This window comes from Hyperoodon ampullatus, assembly GCF_949752795.1.
Source record: "Hyperoodon ampullatus genome assembly, chromosome: 6".
Classification (NCBI taxonomy): domain Eukaryota; kingdom Metazoa; phylum Chordata; class Mammalia; order Artiodactyla; family Ziphiidae; genus Hyperoodon; species Hyperoodon ampullatus.
Genome location: NC_136919.1, coordinates 26,680,832 through 26,703,930, shown reverse-complemented (window position 1 = coordinate 26,703,930; position 23,099 = coordinate 26,680,832). Strand labels below are relative to the sequence as shown.

General features: G+C 39.9%; 1 protein-coding gene across 1 annotated transcript in view; it reads right to left on the bottom strand.

The window, feature by feature from the left end:
- Window positions 1-2,692: 2,692 nt before the first annotated feature.
- Window positions 2,693-23,099, bottom strand: part of STX17 (syntaxin 17) — a gene marked incomplete at its 3' end in the record, with an annotated part of 81,901 nt that continues 61,494 nt past the window's right edge. Inside the window, exons 5-8 of the mRNA XM_079705720.1 lie at window positions 21,366-21,481; window positions 21,238-21,288; window positions 3,668-3,754; window positions 2,693-2,932 (exon numbers count right to left, since the gene is read on the bottom strand). Of these exons, the coding sequence (XP_079561846.1) occupies window positions 2,693-2,932; window positions 3,668-3,754; window positions 21,238-21,288; window positions 21,366-21,481 (494 nt within the window). The remainder of the gene's footprint in view (window positions 2,933-3,667; window positions 3,755-21,237; window positions 21,289-21,365; window positions 21,482-23,099) is intronic.

Genomic DNA, 23,099 nt, shown 5'->3' with positions numbered 1-23,099 from the left:
TTTCTGTGTTATACTAATTTATACTTCTAAACACTTTATAGTTTATAGGTATATCATTTATAGTTGATTAAGCACATCTAGAATTTCTACAAAAAGTTGGCTATTAGGTTCTATTATGGGGAAATTAGATACAATTTCTAAATAATTTTAAATTATAAGACTTCTTAAAAGGATTGTAACTTGCCTAAGCATGAAGACTGTTAGAGTAATATTCAAATCCTGATGAGTAGTAAAAATCAAAGGTCTATATGAGCACATACAGTGATGTCCCACACTGGCTCAGTAAAAAGGAGAGCTCCCAAAACAAACTGTGAGGGTCAATAACAGGCCTCTTTTCTCCTTCATGTCTTGAGGTAAAACCAGCCTGACAGTATAATGAGTCCCTAGTGCTGTTAAGATGGTGAGCTAGCCAATTTTAGGTTGGCAGAATAGGAATTTTAGGTTGGCTGAAGGGTAGAATACTAGAAATTACAGAATTCAACGATACAGCTGAATCTTGATATAACTGTATCTTAAATTTATAATTTTAGCTGACCAGGCCAGATTGGCTATTATTAGAACCCATGGGACTGAAGTTTAGGAATCTTGTTTTAAATTAGCGCCCTGGGCAATTCTGATCCTCATTCTGGTTTGAACACCCTGTGTTAAAGGGACAGCAAGGATCAGAAAATATAAAAAGAAGGAGTCCAAAAGTATTTATCCCAACCTTACAGGTTGGGATAAATATCACATACCAAATACTTGATCAGAATCTGACACTTACTCAAAGTACTTGCCTTCTTGGTATTATATTAAAGATATGAGTCAGCAGGTAGCAATACTTGATGTTTTCCAGTTATTTAACAATGAGAAATGGTGTGTTGCCTCAATGGAATTCACTGGTGAGAAGCAAAAAGTATGAAAGAGAAAGGTCTCTTTAGATTAGATATAGAAGTAAAAGGTAGCAATCAATAAAAGTTATTAAGAGTAAACTCAGCAAGAGAGAAGTGATAAACCATTCAACTACTTGATGAATCCATTTGGCTCCTGAGCAGAGTTCACACCTTCTGTGGTGTAGGTGCCCTTTCCTCTGTCCTCAGAAAATAAAGAATAAGGCAAAAGGTGGTTCCTTCCTATTTCAAATCAGTTGAGGGTACAGGATGAGGCTGCCTATATAATCTTAAGTTCTTTTTTTCTAAATCTAAAACTTTTCTGCTATTTGAGACAGACAGTGGGTTGGGCTGAGCCACGCTTGCTGTCCATGTCAAGTGTTGAGATTAGCACCACAAATCCTCCACCAGGACTGAGTCTTGGCATCAGGCTTTGTCCATCATCAACCTTGAATGTGAGAAAAGGCAAGCATGAATGCCATTCTTGGGAAGAAACAGCAGCTGTGCAAAGTGAAGGAATCACAGGAGATAGCAAAGCCTGGGGAAAAGGATGGTAGCAACAGAAGTGAGGTAGAAAGCTAGTTCTTAGCTCCTCCAAGTGCCAGCTTAAGAGACTTAGGGTCAAACACTCCCTTGCACAGCAAGTACATGAGCCCCCTGAAATTGTAAGATGCCCCAAGAAATGATCTGGTGTTCCCTCCTTGCTTATTTTTTAGCTCAAAGTCTAACAGCGTTGGAAGTATTTGGAAATCGACACCTCTCTTTCTCTCACTTTCTTTTTTACCTAGAGGTTACAGGAGAGGATGAACAAAGATGGCAGCCAATACCAAAAAAAAAAAAAAAAACAAAAACCAAAAACAACAACAAAAAAACCAAACATTTGTTATAAAGCAGAAACTGACACATCACTGTAAAGCAATTATACTCTAATAAAGATGTTACAAAAAAAAAAACATTATGAGAGAAGTCTGCATTACACATGGGTAGAATTCACCCCATAAGTCAAAGAACTTTTCAAAATTACAAGAGAGGGAAGGCAGAGAGGACTAGATATTTGAGGTGTTAAAGAGACAGGCTGACAGAGCAAGCTTAGTGACTGGCTTTATAAGTCTACCACTTGAGACTCTGTGTTCTTTATTTACAGAGAGGCAGAAAAAAGAGTTCAGAGAAGAAGCCAGGGTCATAAATTAAGATATCTGAAAGAGAAGTTGGGCCTCTCTTTCCATTTTCTTACACTATTTGTTTCCTTCACTTGAAAATACTGTTAGACCAAATTGCAATAGGGCTCACCAAATGGACTCTGTTATGCAGTTTACTCATGCACCTTGCTAGATCCTGATTTCCCTATTTGATATGAAAAGCTGCTGAACTTCCATTCTTTTCTCTGCTAAAATGCCTTAAAAATCTATATTTAGGAGATAAAGAAGCATATTTACAATATGCTTAGCCTTGGAGTCTCCAAGTCAGGGTTATGGAAGAAACTATTCTGAAAACTATCCTTCCATAACACAACATGTTCACACATCACAAGTCCTTATCAAAGTTATGGTTGGGTTTTCACATTTCCAGGTAAAAAATCTGCTCCCTGGCAGTCCTTAAACTTTACCTGACAAACACTGTACACCCTCAGTCCAGGCTCCTCAATCTCTAACATCCCCATTAACACCCCAGCAAACAATAAAATATATCCACTTATCACAGTTCAATCCCACTTGAGCATCTATAGCCACTATTTTGATATAATCATGTTCCAAAAGCTGACTGAGTGTCCAACAGCAGCAAAGGACAGACATGTTGGCGCCAGTAATACTGAAGTTTGGTTTTTAACTGCATTTTTTGTCAGTTTGGCTGGGAAGATTTGGACAGCTGGAAGTGAGCTTCTCCATCATTTTCTGTTTCTTTCTTTGTAACAATTTTCCACCTGTGAAGCCCAACACCCCACCACCAAGTGCAGCTGCAATTCCTGCCACTTTGAAGCCTGCAAGGAGGCCAATCGGACCCCCCACCACTCCTCCGATGAGTGCACCTGCCACAGGCAGAGCTGCCAGCTTGTATTTTGCAGCCTGTAAAAAAAAAAAAAAATTCAATTTAGAAACTGAGTTGAGAATATCTCCCTGTGGTGATGTGCATTTTCCTCTCATTACTCCTGGCAATGCCTCTTTAACTCGTGGTACATAATTAACCTTAGAGATCGTTCTGGGGTCAGGGGAGGGGAGAAAATATTCCACAGGTACTACAATTGCTCCAGATCTCAGAACTTAAGAGAAATGAGCTACAAAGAGTAGACTGTAATAAATTGATTTTACTTGCAAAACAATCAATCCACTAACTATCTAGCTGGCTTAAACAGTTTCAGCAGCCACAGATACTCCCAAAGCTTTTAAATTGCAGAGATTATTTCGTGCGAATACCTGGGGTTAAAAGCAACATTCTATGGGAAACAAATGGACCCACTCCATGTGTGCTGTCACGTCCTTACAATTTTGCCCCTATTGGATTCTGGAAAGCCTCTCTATGCCTCTCCCTGAACTCCGGCAAATATCCCCTTGTAACACCAAATACCTTAAAGTAGGGCTTCAGTTTATTCTCTTTGAAAAAATTTCTCTCCCAACAGAATGAATCTTAGAGCAGAATATTACAAGAGCCATTGATTTCTTGCACTACCCATGTGTCATTTCTTCCTTATTTTCTTAATTGCTGGTTCCCTCAACATTAAAGAGAGCAGATCAATTGGGTTAATACTAGGGATTCCTGAGAGCCAGAGTACCATTGATTTGTCAGCAGGAGCAGAATCTTACCTTCCCCAAGTTTTTGGTTCCCTCTTCAACGTTCACAGCAGCACTGTTGACATGGTCTTCAACGCTGTCAATCTTCTCCTGCTGAGACTAGATGCAAAGGAATTATGAGTGAGCGTTCCTGCTGGGGAGCAGCAGTCAGCCAATACACACTACTTTAATTCCTGTAATCAGAGCCCTGGGTACTGCAGCCTTGCAGTCTTAATAGCATCTGATAAACGATGTCGAAAGTACAAATTCACTCATATGAAAAAAAGAGGGTGACTTAATTATTAGATAAGAAGAGGGTGGCACCTTTATAGAAAAAGGCATCTCACACTAAAATTCAATCAAACATACAAACATATTATTCTCCAAATGAATTTACTTTCCAGGAGGAAAAATATCTAAATAAGCATTTACATGTCATGTTGGGTTTTACAGAAAAAAAACAAAATCAAACCAAAAAGCCTTTCTAACTTACTTTCTTTGAAGATTCAGTTTAAAACAGGCAAATTTCCTTAGGAGTTAAATGCCCTTGATCCAATAAACACACATTATTATATTTTAGGAATAAGAATATGGCTTGATCTGCCATGCAACTGTTCCACCTGTGATATGCACTAGGGAGTAGTAAATGAATTTACTGTCCCATGTTAGACACCTGTACACTTTAACACATTTTAAAATCGTGACAAGTTAAAATGTTTCAGATCCAACATATTAATAAAGCATTCTACATAAAAAGGCAACACCTGTGCTGACACAACAGCAAACTCATGGAATCTCTGGGTAGAAGGAATGTTTACGTCACTGAGTGCAATTTTCCCCTCAGCTGTGTGAAGCCTCACTACACTTCCGACAAGTGGCTACTGAATCTCTGCTCAAACACCTCCAGTGACAGGAACTCACTACTTGACACAGGAACACACTTTTATCTATTTAAAAAATTTTTTATTTTATTTTATTTATTTATTTTTGGCTGTGTTGGGTCTTTGCTGCTGCGTGCAGGCTTTCTCTAGTTGCGGTGAGGGGGGGCTACTCTTTGTTGCGGTGCAAGGGCTTCTCATCACAGTGGCTTTTCTTGTTGTGGAGCATGGGCTCTAGGCATGCGGGCTTCAGTAGCTGTGGCACACGGGCTCAATAGTTGTGGCTCACGGGCTCTAGAGCACAGGCTCAGTAGCTGTGGTGCACGGGCTTAGTTGCTCCGTGGCATGTGGAATCTTCCTGGACCAGGGCTCGAACCTGTGTCCCCTGAATTGGCAGGTGGATTCTTAACCACTACGCCACAGGGAAGTCCCACACTCCCATTTTTAAATCAACTTATTTATATGGAATTTACATATGATAATACGCACCCAATTTTTAGGGCACATACTTTGATTAGTTCTTACAATGTATAAACCCACGTAACCACAATCACATCAATATATACACTATTTAGTTTTTGTTTTTTTTAATTCACAGAAAAAAGAAGAGAATCCCTCTTTGATCCCAGCTAAATTTCAACTTCTACAATGACTGTTAAATAATTCAACTTTAATCCTGAAGTATTTGATTGCCCTTATATAACTGACCTCTTCATTTATACTGAAGCGATTATAACTAACACACTGTTCTAATTCCAATCATTTCATTTGAGAACATGAAACGCAAACAACACATCTAATTTTTCTCCACAGTTGCTTCCTATCAGTATCAATGACATTCTTTCCCTTCTCATATCCTTTTCACTACTGGAGCTTTACATGGTATACCTTCATTCCCATATTCTCCACTACTATCTTGACATCTCTAACACAATCCCTAAAAAAGTTCTTTATCAGTTTTCCTTCCAACATCTCTGTCCGAGCAAATACAACAGTGGTTCTCATGCATGAGTGTGCACCAGAATCACCTGGAGGACTTCTCAAAACACAGGTTGCTGGGCCCCATCCCCAGAGTTTCTGATTTAGCAGGCTTGGGATGAGGCCTGAGAATTTGCATTTCTAATGAGTTCCCAGGTGATGCTGATGGTGCAACTCCATGATTCTCATACTTTAAAAACCACTAGTATCTATACACCATAGGATTAAGGGCACAACCATTGGTCAGATGTCCTGTGTTCAAATCCCAGCACTATCACTGTGCGCCCTTGGACAAATTACTCAAGCTCTCTAGCTGTCAATATTCTTATCTGCCAACTGAGGATAATGATACTTACACCTCACAGAGCTGAACTGAGGATAAAATGAGACAGTGTCTGTACAGTATGAGGGTAAAAATTTGAAAAGTCATTGTCTTCCCAAGAAAGCTTAACTCCCATCTTTTCTATCAAAAAATATATCAAAGTTTTTCCTGTGATGCTTGAAAATTTCTGGGGCACTAAAACATTAAATCTCTCCTAGCATTCACTCATTCATTCATTCAATTTTTATTTTCCTCAGACAATAAAACTTCTTTTATGTTAGCTTTCTTTTTCCAACCCAAAGAGGCATCAAGTGCCAGTGCTTATAATATTCAGCTTGTCTTGATTTCTGTCATTATTTCTATTGGGACACCCCCAACACTTTCAGTTCTTGCCGGAAAGTCTATGATAGCAGATAAATCACAGGTATAAAACATCAACCTTCATATCTTGACTAGTTGAGGAGTAGAGGGAAAAGCCAACATGTCTCCTTTCTCTCAGCCCCAAAATAATTCTGCCACGATGGTACAGGCTGCCAGGATTATTGCCATTTCTATACTCCAAGAGTGATTTCAAGACCTCAAGAAAAAAAATTTTTAATGCTTTTTTCTAAAACGGTTGGATACTGAAGCTCTATGACCTTTTTTCAATAAAGTGAAATTCAAAAAAGTTTTTAATATTTTTTTCCAAGGGCATGGAGTCAAGATGGCAGCATGGGAGGATGCGGAGTTCGCATCTTCCCACAACTAGGGCACCTGCTGGATGCTGGTGGGGGACCTTGAAGCCCAAGGAGATGGGAGGAACCCCCAAGCGACTGGGTAGGATGTGGGGGGGAGTGAGGGGGGAGGAGAAGTGGAGGCTGGACAGGACCGGTGCCCCTGAGGGGTGGCTGGGTGAGGGGAGGGACCCTCAGGGGCTTGGAAGACCAGGGGAGGCGCGGTGGGCATTTCCCCTACCCACTTGGGCCCCGGGAAGCCTGCTGGGTTCCTGAGCCTGGTCCTCTGCCTTCTGGGGCCCCCTCCGGCCGCATGGGTCCTAGGGGTGTGGTAGGGAGGGAGGGGGGGAGAAGAGGAGGAGAGGTGGACAGTGGACAGGGAACCCTCTGGGACCAGAGGATCAGGGGAAGCGCTGCAGGCATTTCCCCTGCCCACTCGGCCCTGGGAAGCCTGCTGAGCTTCCACGTCTGGTCCCCTGCCTTCTGGGGCCACCCTCTGGCCACATGGGTCCTAGGGGCATAGGAGTGGAGGGGAAGAAGAGAGGCTAACAGGGAGGGACACTCTGGGATCAGAGGATGGGGGAACACGCCTAGCGTATCCCCGACCCACTCGGGCCCAGGGATCCTGCTGGGGTCCCAGACCTGGTCCCCTGCCCTCCAAGGCTAGAGGCACTCCTGGGCCCCTCCTTTTCCAGCCCTGTGGGCCCTAAACATAGGTCCCGCCCACCACCTAAACCCCGCCCCTGCCTAAGCCCCATGCCCCACAGCCAAGGCCTTTTCTGGCTTTTTTTTTTTTCTCCTCTTTTTTGCTATTGTGGTTGTTTTACCTTCTGGTTGTTGTTTCATCTATATATATATTTTTGATAAATTTATTTATTTTATTATTTTTGGCTGCGTTGGGTCTTTGTTGCTGCACGTGGGCTTTCTCTAGCTGTGGCGAGCAGGGGCTACTCTTTGTTGCAGTGCGCGTGGTTCTCATTGTGGTGGCTTTTCTTGTTGTGGAGCAGGGGCTCTAGGCACACTGGCTTCAGTAGTTGTGGTGCATGGGCTCAGCAGTTGTGCCTCGTAGGATCTAGAGCACAGGCTCAGTAGTTGTGGCACATGGGCTTAGTTGCTCCGTGGCATGTGGGATCTTCCTGGGCCAGGGCTTGAACCTGTGTCCCCTGCACTGGCAGGTAGATTCCTAACCACTGCACCACCAGGGAAGTCCCTCATCTATATTTTTATATTTTTATTTTTTCTAACATATCTGTTAGTTTTCTAATTTATTTTATTTTTTACTCTTTGTTATTGTTCTGCTCCTTTTTTTTTTTTGCCACCCTGCACGTCTTGCGGGATCGAGGTTCACAAGCCGGGGGTCAGGCCTGAGCTCCTGTGGTGGGACCTCTGAGTCCGAACCAGTGGACTAACAGAGAACCTCAGACCCCGGGGAATATTCAACAGAGTGAGGTATCCCAGAGGTCCTCATCTTGGCACCAAGACCCAGCTCTACCCAACAGCCTACAAACTCCAGTGCTAGAAGCCTCAGGCCAAACAACCAGTAAGACAGGAACACAATCCCACCTGTCAAAAAAAAAAGGGATGACAAAATATATGTCACAGATGAAGGAACAAGGAAAAACCTACAAGACCAAATAAATGAAGAGGAAATAGGCAACCTACCTGAAAAAGGATTCAGAGTAATGATAGTAAAGATGATCCAGAATCTCTGAAATAGAATGGAGGCATGGATCGAGAAAATACAAGAAATGTTTAACAAAGATCTAGAAGAACTAAAGAACAAACAAACAGAGATGAACAACACAATAACTGAAATGAAAAATACACTAGAAGGAATCAAAAACAGAATAACTGCGGCAGAAGAACGAATAAGTGAGCTGGAAGACAGATTGGTAGAAATAACTGCTGAGGAGCAGAATAAAGAAAAAAGAATGAAAAGAATTGAAGACAATCTCAGAGACCTCTGGGACAGCACTAAACACACCAACATTTGAATTATAGGGGAGCCAGAAGAAGAAGAGAAAAAGAAAGGGTCTAAGAAAATATTCAAAGAGATTATAGTGGAAAACTTCCCTAACATGGGAAAGGAAATAGCCACCCAAGTCCAGGAACTGCAGAGAGTCCCATACAGGATAAACCCTAGGAGAAACACACCAAGACACATATTAAACAAACAAACAAAAATTAAATTCAAAGAAAAAATATTAAAAGCAACAAGGGAAAAGCAAAATATAACATACAAAGGAATCCCCCTAAGGTTACCAGCTGATTTTTCAGCAGAAACTCTGCAGGCCAGAACGGAGTGGCAGGATATACTTAAAGTGATGAAATAGAAAAACATACAACCAAGATTACTCTACCCAGCAAGGATCTCATTCAGATTTGACGGAGAAATCAAAAGCTTTACAGAGAAGCAAAAGCTAAGCGAATTCAGCACCACAAAACCAGCTTTACAAATGCTAAAGGAAGTTCTCTAGGCAGGAAATACAAGAGAAGAAAAAGACCCACAAAAATAACACCAAAACAATTAAGAAAGTGGTAATAGGAACATACATTCAATAATAACCTTGAATGTAAATGGACTAAATGCTCCAACCAAAAGACACAGACTGGCTGAATGGATACAAAAATAAGACCCATATATATGCTGTCTACAAGAGACCTGCTTCACACCTAGGGACACATACAGAATGAAAGTGAAGGCATGGAAAAATATATTCTATGCAAATGGAAATCAAAAGAAAGCAGGAGGAGCAATACTTGTATCAGATAAAATAGACTTTAAAATAAAGACTGTTACAAGAGAGAAGGAAGGACACTACATAATGATCAAGGGATCAATCCAAGAAGAAGATATAACAATTACAAATATTTATGCACCCAACACAGGAGCACCTCAATACATGAGGCAAACACTAACAACCATAAAAGGGGAAATTCACAGTAACACAATAAGAGTAGGGGACTTCAACACTCCACTTACACCAAGGGACAGAGCATCCAGACAGAAAATAAATAAGGAAACACAAGCTTTAAATGACACAATACACCAGATAGATTTAATAGATATTTATAGGACATTCCACCTGAAAGTGGCAGAATACACTTTCTTCTCAAGTGCACATGGAACATTCTCCAGGACAGACCACATCTTGGGCCACAAATCAAGCCTTGGAAAATTTAAGAAAACTGAAATCGTATCAAGCATCTTTTCTGACCACAATACTATGGATTAGAAATTAGTTACAGGAAAAAAACTGTAAAAACCACAAATACATGGAGGCTAAACAGTGCACTACTGAATAACCAAGAGATCACTGAAGAAATCAAAGAGGAAATTTAAAAAATACATAGAAACAAATGACAATGAAAACACAACAACCCAAAACCTATGGGACTCAACAAAAGCAGTTCTAAGAAGGAAGTTTACAGCAATTCAATCTCACCTCAAGAAACAAGAAAAATCTCAAATAAACAATGTAAACTTACACCTAAAGCAACTAGAGAAAAAAGAACAAAGAAAACCCAACGTCAGTAGAAGGAAAGAAATCATAAAGGTCAGAGCAGAAATAAATGAAATAGAAACAAAGAGAACAACAGCAAAGATCAATAAAACTAAAAGTTGGTTCTTCGAGAAGATCAACAAAATTGAAAAACCTTTAGCCAGACTCATCAAGAAAAAAAGGGAGAGGACGCAAATCAATAAAATTATAAATGAAAAAGGAGAAATCACAGACACTGCAGAAATACAAAGGATTATAAGAGACTACTACAAACAACTATATGCCAATAAAATGGACAACCTGGAAGAAATGGACAAATTCTTGAAAAGGTACAATTTTCTAACACTGAACCAGGAAGAATTAGAAAATATAAACAGACCAATCACAAGTAATGAAATTAAAACTGTTATTAAATCTTCCAACAAACAAAGTCCAGGACCAGATGGCGTCACAGGTGAATTCTATCAAACATTTAGAGAAGAGCTAACACCCATCCTTCTCAAACTCTTCCAAAACATTGCAGAGCGAGGAACACTCCCAAATTCGTTCTATGAGGCCACCATCACCCTCATACCAAAACCAGACAAAGATATCACAAAAAAAGAAAATTACAGACCACTATCACTGATGAACATAGATGCAAAAATCCTCAACAAAATACTAGCAAACAGAATACAACAACACATTAAAAGAATCATACACCATGATCAAGTGGGGTTTATCCCAGGAACGCAAGGATTTTTCAATATATGCAAATCAATCAATGTGCTACACCATATTAACAAATTAAGGAATAAAAAAACATGTGATCATCTCAATACATGCAGAAAAAAGCTTTTGACAAAACTCAACACTGATTTATGTTAAAAACTCTCCACAAAATGGGCATAGAGGTAACCTACCTCAACATAATATAGGCCATGTATGACAAACACACAGCAAACATCATTCTCAATCGTGAAAAATTGAATGCATTTCCACTAAGCTCAGGAACAAGACAAGGATGTCACACTCGCCACTCTTATTCAACATAGTTTTCGAAGTCCTAGCCAAGGCACTCAGAAAAGAAGAAGAAATAAAAGGAATACCAATTGGAAAAGAAGAAGTAAAACTGTCACTGTTTGCAGATGACATGATACTATACATAGAAAATCCTAAAGATGCCACCAGAAAACTACCAGAACTAATCAATGAATTTGGTAAGGTTGCAGGATACAAAATTAATGCACAGAAATCTCTTGCATTCCTATACACCAACAATGAAAAATCAGAGAGAAATTAAGGAAACAATCCAATTTACCATCGCAATAAAAAAATAAAATACCTAGGAACAAACCTACCTAAGGAGGCAAAAGACCTGTACTCAGAAAACTATAAAACACTGATGAGGGGCTTCTCTGGTGGCGTAGTGGTTGAGAGTCTGCCTGCCGATGCAGGGGACACGGGTTTGTGCCCTGGTCCGGGAAGATCCCACATGCCGCGGAGCGGCTGGGCCCGTGAGCCATGGCTGCTGAGCCTGTGCATCCGGAGCCTGTGCTCCACAACGGGAGAGGCCACAACAGTGAGAGGCCCACGTACCACAAAAAAAAAAAAAAGAAATGAAATCAAAGATGACATAAACAGATGAAGAAATATACCATGTTCTTGTATTGGAAGAATCAATATCATGAAAATGACTATACTACCCAAAGCAATCTACAGACTCAATGCAATCCCTATCAAATGACCAATGGCTGGGCTTCCCTGGTGGCGCAGTGGTTGAGAGTCCGCCTGCTGATGCAGGGGACACGGGTTCATGCCCCGGTCCGGGAAGATCCCACATGCCGCAGAGCGGCTGGGCCTGTGAGCCATGGCTGCTGAGCCTGTGCATCCGGAGCCTGTGCTCCGCAAAGGGAGAGGCCACAACAGTGAGAGGCCCGCATACCACAAAAACAACAACAACAAATTACCAGTGGCATTCTTGAGAATGCCAAATAGCCAAAGCAATCTTGAGAAAGAAAAACGGAGCTGGAGGAATCAGGCTCCCTGACTTCAAACTATACTATGAAGTAGCAATAATCAAGACAGTATGGTACTGGCACAAAAACAAAAATATAGATCAATGGTACAGGATAGAAAGCCCAGAGATAAACCTACACACATACTGGCACCTAATTTATGACAAAGGAGACAAGAACATAAAATGGAGAAAAGACAGCCTCTTCCATAAGTGGTGCTGGGAAAACTGGACAGATACATGCAAAAGAATGAAATTAGAACACTACCTACCTAATACCATACACAAAAATAAACTCAAAATGGATTAAAGACCTAAATATAAGACCGGACACTATAAAACTCTTAGAAGAGGGCTTCCCTGGTGGCGCAAGTGGTTGAGAGTCCGCCTGCCGATGCAGGGGACACGGGTTCGTGCCCCGGTCTGGGAGGATCCCACATGCCGCGGAGCGGCTGCGCCTGTGAGCCATGGCCGCTGAGCCTGCGCGTCCGGAGCCTGTGCGCCGCAATGGGAGAGGCCACAACAGTGAGAAGCCCGCGTACCGCAAAAAAAAAAAAAAAAAAAACTCTTAGAAGAAAACATAGGAAACACTCTTTGACAAAAACCACAACAAGATCTTTTTTGACCCACTTCTTAGAGTAATGAAAATAAAAACAAAAATAAACAAATGGGACCTAATGAAACTTAAAAGCTTTTGCACAGCAAAGGAAACCATAAACAAGACAAAAAGACAACCCTCAGAATGGGAGAAAACATTTGCAAATGAAGCAACTGACAAAGAATTAATCTCCAAAATATACAAACAGCTCATGGAGCTCAATAAGAAAAAAACAAAAACAACCCAATTAAAAAATGGGCAGAAGACCTAAACAGACTTTTCACCAAAGAAGACATACAGATGCTCAACATCACTAATTATTAGAGAAATGCAAATCAAAACTATAATGAGGTATCACCTCACACCAGTCAGAATGGCCATCATCAAAAGATCTACAGGGCTTCCCTGGTGGCGCAGTGGTTGAGAGTCCGCCTGCCGATGCAGGGGACGCGGGTTCGTGCCCCGGTTTGGGAGGATCCCACGTGCCGCGGAGCGGCTGTGTCCGTGCGCCATGGCCGCTGAGCCTGCGTCCGGAGCCTGTGCTCCGCGATGGGAGAGGCCACAGCAGTGAGAAGCCTGCGTACCACAAAAAAAAAAAAAAGATCTACAAACAATAAATGGAGAACAGTATGGAGGTTCCTTAAAAAACTAAAAATAGAACTACCATATGACCCAGCAATCCCACTACTGGGCATATACCCTAAGAGAACCATAATTCAAAAGGACACACGTGCCCCAGTGTTCATTGTAGCACTATTTACAATAGCCAGGACATGGAAACAACCTAAATGTCCAATGACAGACAAATGGATAAAGAAGATATGATACATATATACAATGGAATATTACTCAGCCATAAAAATGAACAAAATTGGGTCATTTGTAGAGATGTGAATGGACCTAGAGTCTGTCATACAGAGTGAAGTAAGCCAGAAAAACAAACATCGTATATTAACGCATGTATGTGAAAGCTAGAAAACTGGTACAGATGAACCTATATGCAGGGCAGGAATAGAGGTGCAGACATAGAGAATGGACATGTGGACACAGGCGGGAAGGAGAGGGTGGGATGGGAGATTAGGATTGACATATATACACTACTATGCATAAAATAGATAGCTAATGGGAACATGCTATAATGCACAGGAAGCTCAGCTTGGTGCTCTGTGATAACCTAGACGTGTGGGATGGCGGGGGGTGAGGGTGGGTTGGAGGGAGGTCCAAGAGGGAGGGGATATAGGTATACATATAGCTGATTCACTTCACTGTACAGCAGAAACTAACACAACATTGTAAAGCAATTATACTCCAATAAAAAAAATTTTTTTTCCACAAAAATCCTTTGGAATAATTGGAGAAAGGACCACAAAACAAAATGAAGCCTGAGATCACTGATTATTTGAACTGTAATATTCCCCATCACCGCAATCACCAGTACTTGATAAAGTCTATCTCACCCTGGACAGTAGTCCACACCTGTAAGGACATATTTACTGATATCAGGAAGCTTGCTTAAATAATGGCATGGAGGTAAAGCAAAGCACAGACCAGCCCCTCTCCCGGGATCAACAAACAGCTGGCCCTCTTTCTTTTTATACCTTCTTCTTCCCCTATTTTGCTTGATTTGAATCTCAAATTTTGCCCATATCTTCAAATTCTATTCCTTGAGTAAGCAGGACTCAGGGATATAGTTAGACAATTATAGTTAGGCAGCAAATTGGTGTCAGAGTTGTCTATCACTGTCCATAGAATGCCAAACTAGACTCCATTCAGAGCTGAATCTGGTCACCACTTGTCCACTATGACCTTGGCTCTTTATGCTGGGCCAAACCATACATACATAACTTTATCCTGGTACAGCACACCAAGCTCCTAACAACACTGGCAGCTCAGAAGCCTACACATCACTATCTACGAGCCTTCCCTTTTTGCTTCTGATTTGCTTATGTTTGCTTTCATCTCCTAGGCCTCCCAAATCTGACAACAATTAAACTTCCTTTTTAACATTTGGCACCTCATATATGCTCTCAACATCCCTTTAACAATGAGTTAAAACCATTTATGAGGGACACTGTAGTTTTCTCAAACTAGAGTAATATACAGACTTTTCCCTTTTTAAAGGAAAACAATTCTCGAAATACTCTAAGAATATGTCCATGGATTTTAAGAAACACTGAATTAGGTTTCCTTGTCTGCCTGAAAAAAATAACAGAATCTTAATAAGCAGTTATAGGAGCACCTAAGAGACTGAAAAAAATGTGATGTATTAATATTTGTCAAGTAGAATGCAATTTAGGCATTTGAAGTCAAAACTAATGAAGAATTGTTTTTCCCTTGCTGGTAGTTGTGCAGTTTAATCAATGTGCTTGGAAAGCTACAGGTTTAAGATGCTAATGCCAAAATTCCAGGTATGTTCCTTTATTCTTCACTCTCTAAATTCCAGCCAGCTTTCAAGGCCAGCTTTAGTCTTAGATCCCAACCAATTGAGCTATCTTGGTTCTGAACTCCAAAGATACATAATCTATATGCCTTAATTAACATGCAATCATATACAGAGAAAAGCCCAGAAACAAACACACAAACACTATGATATACAGGCAGAGTATACTGTCCTACGGTAGGCAATAAACAGAGTAGGTAAGTATGGTGTTGACATTAGGAGATTTTAGTAATAGGAAAGGGACTATAGGAACCATAGTACTAAAATGTCTAAAAATATTGGTGGTGGCAAAGCAGAATACCAAGCAAAGAGGGAATCTAATAAGGGAGGGACAAAAGAAAGAATGCAGTGGGTCAGTGTGGTAGGGAATGGAGTGGGAAATAACAGAAAATATCTCATGGAGTCTTCCCACCAACTTACAAAGCTAGTGTTGTTAACATCCTCAAGGTCGCATTGGTAATAAATGGAGGAATCTGATCTAATCTATTACAACCCAGTTTTTATGCATTGGGACTAAAACTTGATTATAAAAGCCATAAGGAATAAGACAAAAGGTAGAGACAAAACTGGACTAGTAGCAGTGGTGATGTGCTGTTGAGCGAATGGCCCAGAGTTCTTCTAATTCCCCTTGACTAGAAATAGGGCTGGTTCCACAGATACAGGAATAGAAGAGGGCACTTGAGCAATAAGGTTGAAGAAAAAAAGCAGGGTGCCTAGTAGATATTAATTTATTGACATTTATTGGACCACATGTGGATCTCTCAATGGCTTTGCAAGTACTTTTTTATTGTGGTAAAATATATATATAAAATTAACAATTTTTAAGTGTACAATTCAGTGGCATTAAGTACATTCACAATGTTGTGTAACTATCTTGACTAAACCATAGGTTCTTTTTTTATACTATTCTCTATTCTTCATTGAGTTTGGCACAGTGTTATGCACATAGAAAGCACTCCATAAATACATGGTTAATTAGCGTAGATACTATCATGACCATGTGACGATAATGAGAGGATGTGGTCACTCTTGTTACATTCCCAAATCATATGGTGTCTAAATGGAGTTTCTGTTGAGTGCTTGACAATGTGGTCATGAGAACTCACTCACCCTGGGAACAGTAATCAGGGGTTCTCCCTTGAGCTTTTGCCTAATAGCATTCTGTCTCATGTCCTTACACAGACTATTATAAATAGGACATTTGTATACAGCCATGGCTATACCCAAAGTTTTCCTGCACAAATCTTCCTCAGATTAGGGGTTAGGAGCTGCTTACATAATGTAATCAGAAATACAACTTGTTAAATGGCCACAAACCCTTAATTTCCCTTTCACATGCCTATTCCATTGGAAGAGAAATGTATTCCTTTTGAATGAGAAGAACTTTGTACATGTTTAGATTGTTTTTTATATCAACTTTGAGGTATAATTTACATACACTGTAACTTATCCATTTTATCGTGTACATATCTATGACTTTTGGCAAATGTAAATATTTGTGTAACCATACAGATTTTACAAACTATGTACAGATTTTACAAACTGCATTAGATCAGATTATGAGTTACAATAATTGAATAAATCTTGATTGTAAAAACAACATATTTTGGGATTTATATTGTACTATTCCCTTTTATATGCAAATATATTAACACACTATATAGATATCTAATTTAGAAATTTCAAACATTTTGCTGCTTCTGATTTAGAAGCATTAAAAAAAGGAAAACGCTTTTAACAATTTACTGTACTCAATTTTAGGCATTACATTTCAAGAAAAAAATCCACAAACCAGAAAACAAGCAGAGTGAGTCGCTAGTACTGAAAAGCTGAGAAATCATATTCTAGAAAGAACACATTAGAGAATCAAGGGTTCTTAAGAGAAGAAAATATGCTGAGGTGTGGTAGGGTTAGGAAGGATAATGTTGATCTCAAAGAAGTGAAAAACTTTTTGGTTTTTTTCCCATCTCCTTTATGGTTTATTACAGGATATTGAATATAGTTCCCTGTGCTATACAGGGAACTATATTCAATAGGACCTTGTTGTTTATCCATTCTATATATAATAATTTGCATCTGCTAATTCCAAATTCCCAATCCATCCCTCCCTAGCCCCACTTCTGCCTTGGCAATCACAAGTCTGTTCTCTATGTCTGTGAGTCTGTTTCTGTTTCGTAAATAAGTTCATTTGTGTCATATTTTAGATTCCACATATAAGTGATATCATATGGTATCTTTCTCTTTCTGACTTACTTCACTTAGTATGATAATCTCTAGGTTCATTCATGTTGCTGCAAATGGCATTATTTCATTCTTTTTTATGGCTGAGTAGTATAGAAAAAATCCTAATGACTCCATAAAAAAACTACTAGAAATGATAAATGAATTCACCAAGGTAGCAGGATACAAGATTAGCATACAGAAATCTGTTGCATTTCTTTACAATAACAATGAAATATCAGAAAGTAAAAAAACAATCCCTTTTAAAATCACATCAAAAAAACACAAAACCTTAGGAATAAACCTGACCAAGGAGGTGAAAGAATTGTATGCTGAGAACTATAAAACACTGATAAAGGAAACTGAAGATGATGCAAAGAAATGTAAAGATATCCCGTGTTCTTCAATTGGAGAAATTAATATTGTTAAAATGGCCATATACCCAAGGTAATCTACAGATTTAATACTATCCTTATCAAATTACCCATGACATTTTTCACAGACCTACAACAAATAATCCTGAAATTTATATGGAATCATAAAAGACCCAGAATTGTCAAAGCAATCCTGAAGAAAAAGAACAAAGCAGGAGGCATAACCTTCCCAGACTTCAGACAATACTACAAAGCTACAGTAATCAAAACAGTGTGGTACTGGCACCAAAAAAAGACATATGGATCAATGCAACAGAAAAGAGAGCCCCGAAATAAACCCACACACCTACAGTCAATCTTCGACAAAGGAGGCAAGAATATACGATGGGAAAAAGACAGTTTCTTCAGCGAGTGGTGCTGGGAAAGTTGGGCAGCTGCATGTGAATCAATGAAGTTAGAACACATCCTCTCACCATACACAAAAATAAACTCAAAATGGCTTAAAGACTTAAATACAAGACTAACCCCCGAAAACTCCTAGAAGAGAACACAGACAAAATATTCTCTGACATAAATTGTGGCAAAGTTTTCTTTCTAGGTCAGTATCCTAAGGCAATTGAAATAAAAGCAAAAATAAACAAACAAGACCTAATCAAACTTATAAACTTTTGCACAGCAAAGGAAACCATAAATAAAAATGAAAAAACAACCTATGGATTGGGAGAAAATATTTGCAAACAATGCAACCAACAAGGGATTAATTTCCAAAATATAAAACAGCTCATACAACTCAATAACAAAAAAACAAACAATCCAATCCAAAAATGGGCAGACGACCTAAACACATTTCTCCAAAGAAGACATGCAGATGGCCAATAGGCACACGAAAAGATGCTCAATATCGCTAATTATTAGAGAAATGCAAATCAAAACTACAATGGAGTACCACCTCACACCAGTCAGAATGGCCATCATTAAAAGGTCTACAAATAACAAATACTGTAGAGGGTGTAGAAAAGGGAACCCTCCTATACTGCTGGTGGGAATGTAAATTGGTACAGCCACTCTAGAAAACAGTATGGAAGTTCCTCAAAACACTGAAAACAGAGTTGCCAGATGATCCAGCAATCCCACACCTCTGCATATATCTGAAGAAAACTGTAATTTGAAAAGACACATTCACCCCAATGTTCATAGCAGCACTATTTACAATAGCCAAGACATGGAAGCAACCTAAATGCCCATCGACATAACATCATGTCACCTGCATACACTCACAATTTTACCTCTTCTCTTCCAATTTGGATATGTTTTATTTCTTTGTCTTGTCTGATTCCTGTGGCTGGGCCTTCCAATGCTATGTTGATTAGAAGTGGTGAGAGTGGGCATCCTTGTCTTATTCCAGATTTTAGTGGGAAGGCTTTCAGCTTTTCACGGCTGAGTATTATGTTGGCTGTGGTGAAAAACTTATATGGTAAAAAGACCAAACTTTTTCAGGATATGGCTCCAGACGGCAAAAGTACTAGAGGGAAGTTATTAAGGGTAGAGTTTACTTTACATAAGAAAAAACTTCTAAGAGTTAAGAGCCTCCAAATGGAATGGTTGTATCCCTGCACTGTTATTGTTCAAAAAGAAGCAAAAGACCATCTATTTGAGAAGTTGGTGCAAGAGTAGAAGGATTAGATTAGTAGGCCTCCTAAGTCCTTTCCAATTCCAATTCTGAGATTGTGTGATCTAGGAACTTCTTCTAATTTAAAGCCAGATGTCAGGGAAACCATAACTCAAAGATGTACAACCCGTAAATCATGGTTTGATCAGGAACAATGAACTAAAACCCAGACAGAAGCATACGCAGAAACAGACTTGCACCTGTATATACATACGTGTACACACACACACACACACACACACACACACACACACACACACACACACACCCCTTCCCACAATTCCTGGGAAGGAAAAATAAGAATAACTTATAAAAATAATGACAAAATCTGTTCCATCTTTCCCACCAAATCTACGTTCCCTAGTCTATGTTAGTAGTATCACTGGCTACCCGATTATGCAGAATAAAGCCTTAATGTTTATCTTCTTTGACTCTTCCATCTTCCTCCAATTCCTACTAAGTCTACCCCAGAAATACCTCTCAGCTGTCTTTTATCTTTATACTTGTATTGCCATGCTCTCAGTTAAACACCTGCAATTGATTCCTAAGGTCCTTCCACCTATAATCTCCTCCTCCCTAGGGCTATTATTCACACTGCTAACAGTGATCTTTCTGAAGCACAGGCTATCACATCACTCTAATCTGCTCAAAAATCTGCTGGCTCCTTGATAGCTACAAAGTAAAGTTCAAATTCTTTGGTATGGCCTTCAACGGCATCTCAATCTCCTTGCTTAGTTTGCCCATGGTATCTTATGCTTTGGTTACACTGTAGTTCTTGTCATTCCTGAAAGGCTATACCCTTCTCTACTCCATGTTTTTGTTTAGATGTCTTCAAATGCACCCCCTCATTCCCTCCTGTGGAAATTTTACTCATTTTCCAAGGCTCAAGCAAATGCTACCTATCTTGTGACACTATCCTTAATGCTTCTATGTCACAACCCCTGGCTCCCTCTATTGGAATTAAACAATTCTCCTTGGAGCCAATAATACTTCTTTTCACACTTTATTTATTTTTTCTTTTCCGTACACGGGCCTCTCACTGCTGTGGCCTCTCCCGTTGTGGAGCACAGGCTCCGGACGCGCAGGCCCAGCGGCCATGGCTCACGGGCCCAGCCACTCCGCGGCACGTGGGACCCGCCCGGACCGGGGCACGAACCCGCGTCCCCTGCATCGGCAGGCGGACTCCCAACCACTGCGCCACCAGGGACGCCCTTCACACCTTATTTTTGCATTTAACAATAATGCTTGAAATTTCAGTTTTGGGTGGGTCCCAGCTTATGGCGACCCACTGTAAATCCTTAAAGGCAGACAGCGGGCTTCATTTCTATATCCAACCTTGTCAGAACCCCAATACCAAGTACCTTTTTTATAAAAAGTGCTTAATAAATGTTTTTTTTAATTGAACTGGGATTTGAGGACAGTTAAGACTTCTGTCCATGGCTCAATACCCGTCTTAAAAATTGTAAATTCGGGACTTCCCTGGTGGCGCAGTGGTTAAGAATCTGCCAATGCAGGGGACACGGGTTCGAGCCCTGGTCTGGGAAGATCCCACATGCTGCAGAGCAACTAAGCCCATGCACCACAACTACTGAGCCCACGTGCCACAACTGCCGAAGCCCACGTGCCTAGAGCCCGTGGTCTGCAACAAGAGAAGCCACTGCAATGAGAAGCCTGCGCACCGCAATGAAGAGTAGCCCCCGGTCGTCGCAACTAGAGAAAGCCCGCGCGCAGCAACGAAGACCCAACACAGCCAAAAATAAAAAATTAATTAATTTTAAAAAAAGAATAAGGAGGCTTAATTTTTAAAAAATCGTAAATTCTATTAAAATTCTAATCAGAAGCCTAGTGATTGATAAAAGTCTCTTATCCTATTAATCTAACATCTCTGAGCCAAAAACAGTTATATACTTACATTCACTAGGAGAGAGAAATCAGTGACCAGTTGGCTAAGTTCAATTAAGTCCTTAAAAAGAAAGAGAAAGAGGAAGTTACTTACTTTCATACCTCACAGCTACCAAAGGAAAATCATTTTTAACATACCGCTTCTAAGGTTTCCCATGATTCTGCAGCATTTTGATCTCGAGGAATTTCAGGCAACACATATATCTGAGTCATACTCTGAGGATCAGCTTCATCTTCAGTAGTGTGAAATGTTCCTGGATGAACACAGCCTCATGTTTAGAGTTTATCTGCTTTGTTAGAAAGACGGTAGAATGAATCAATTCCATAAAACAACTACCATGTGAAAGGCTTACTAACAGAATTCAGGCTAAAAGTAAATTGATGATATATCTATGGGCAAGTTGGTTAACAAATATTTTTCCTTAATTATTTTACAAAGTCATCTTAAAAAATTGCTACAAATACAACTTACCCAATCTGAATAACTAGGGCTAGATGTGGAAGTAGCACAAAGTAGAACTATTCTATTTGGCCAATGTTCTATGAAGAGATACCCAGTAGATATGTTTAACACTTTTCATTGCTAAATCATTAACATTTCTTTGGCTATTTTAGTAATAAACATCAGATTCACAAGATTTTAAAAGTAGGGAACTGATGTATTTTTAGCAATGAAAATCAGTCATTTTTGGTAACAATAAATTTGTCATCAAACTAACATCTCTTACCATATGTATCTTTTTATACATATTGCCATCCTTCTTCTCCTCAGAGTAATTTTTCTGGCCCATGCCTCCATTGCTTCTATGTCATTTCTGGATTTTAAAAAGTCATCAACCCATTAAGGCTTTCCTCATTAAACACTGCTATAAAGATGAATTAATTTATACTCCAAACTCCACCTCCAAGTCTTTCTTATTTCCTTCTATTGGTTTTACCAATCCATTCATTAAACTGATATTTATAAAATGCCTACTATATGCCAATCAGTGTGCTAAGGTAAATCACAAGACATTTCCAAGTCATAGTGGTTAGGGGTATGGGCCTAGTCAGAAAGACCTGGGTTAGAATCCTAGTTTGGCTATTTACTAGCTCTTTGACTTGGGAAGGTATTTCACCTCTTTGACTTATTTTCCTCATTTGTAAAATGAGGTGGTATTTATTTTGCACTGTGGCTGGCTTATCTATTAAGAACAAGTGGTTAATAGTTACTATTAGGGCTTCCCTGGTGGCGCAGTGGTTGGGAGTCCGCCTGCCAATGCAGGGGACGCGGGTTCGTGCCCCGGTCTGGGGGGATCCCACGTGCCGCGGAGCGGCTGGGCCCGTGAGCCATGGCTGCTGAGCCTGTGCGTCCGGAGCCTGTGCTCCACAACAGGAGAGGCCACAACAGTGAGAGGCCCGCATATCGCAAAAAAAAAAAAAAAAAAAAAAAAAAAAAAAAAAAAAAAAAAATAGTTACTATTACTGTCACTGCTACTGCTGCTATTGTTAATGGAACTTACTGTATAATGTGTGATATAGACATGTTAACAGGCAAGTTCAGTATAGTCTGATAAGAACTATGATATGGGTAAGCATGGAATGCTATGTGAGCACCAAAGAAAGGTATTTAACCTAGACTTGTGGAGGAAGAGTGGTCTGAGAAGGTTCTGAAGCTGAAGCCTGAGGATGAACAGAAATTATATAGCTGAACTGGGGCAAGGGTAGAGGAGGAAGGAGAAAGTATTCAGGCCAGGGAGAACAATATTTGCATAAGTTTGGGAACTGAAAGGAGTCAGTATAACTGAAGCATAGACTATGACAAGAGAAAGCAAAGGCTGAGGCTGGAAATCTAAGATGACATCATTTATGGCACTGTAAACTATATTAAAG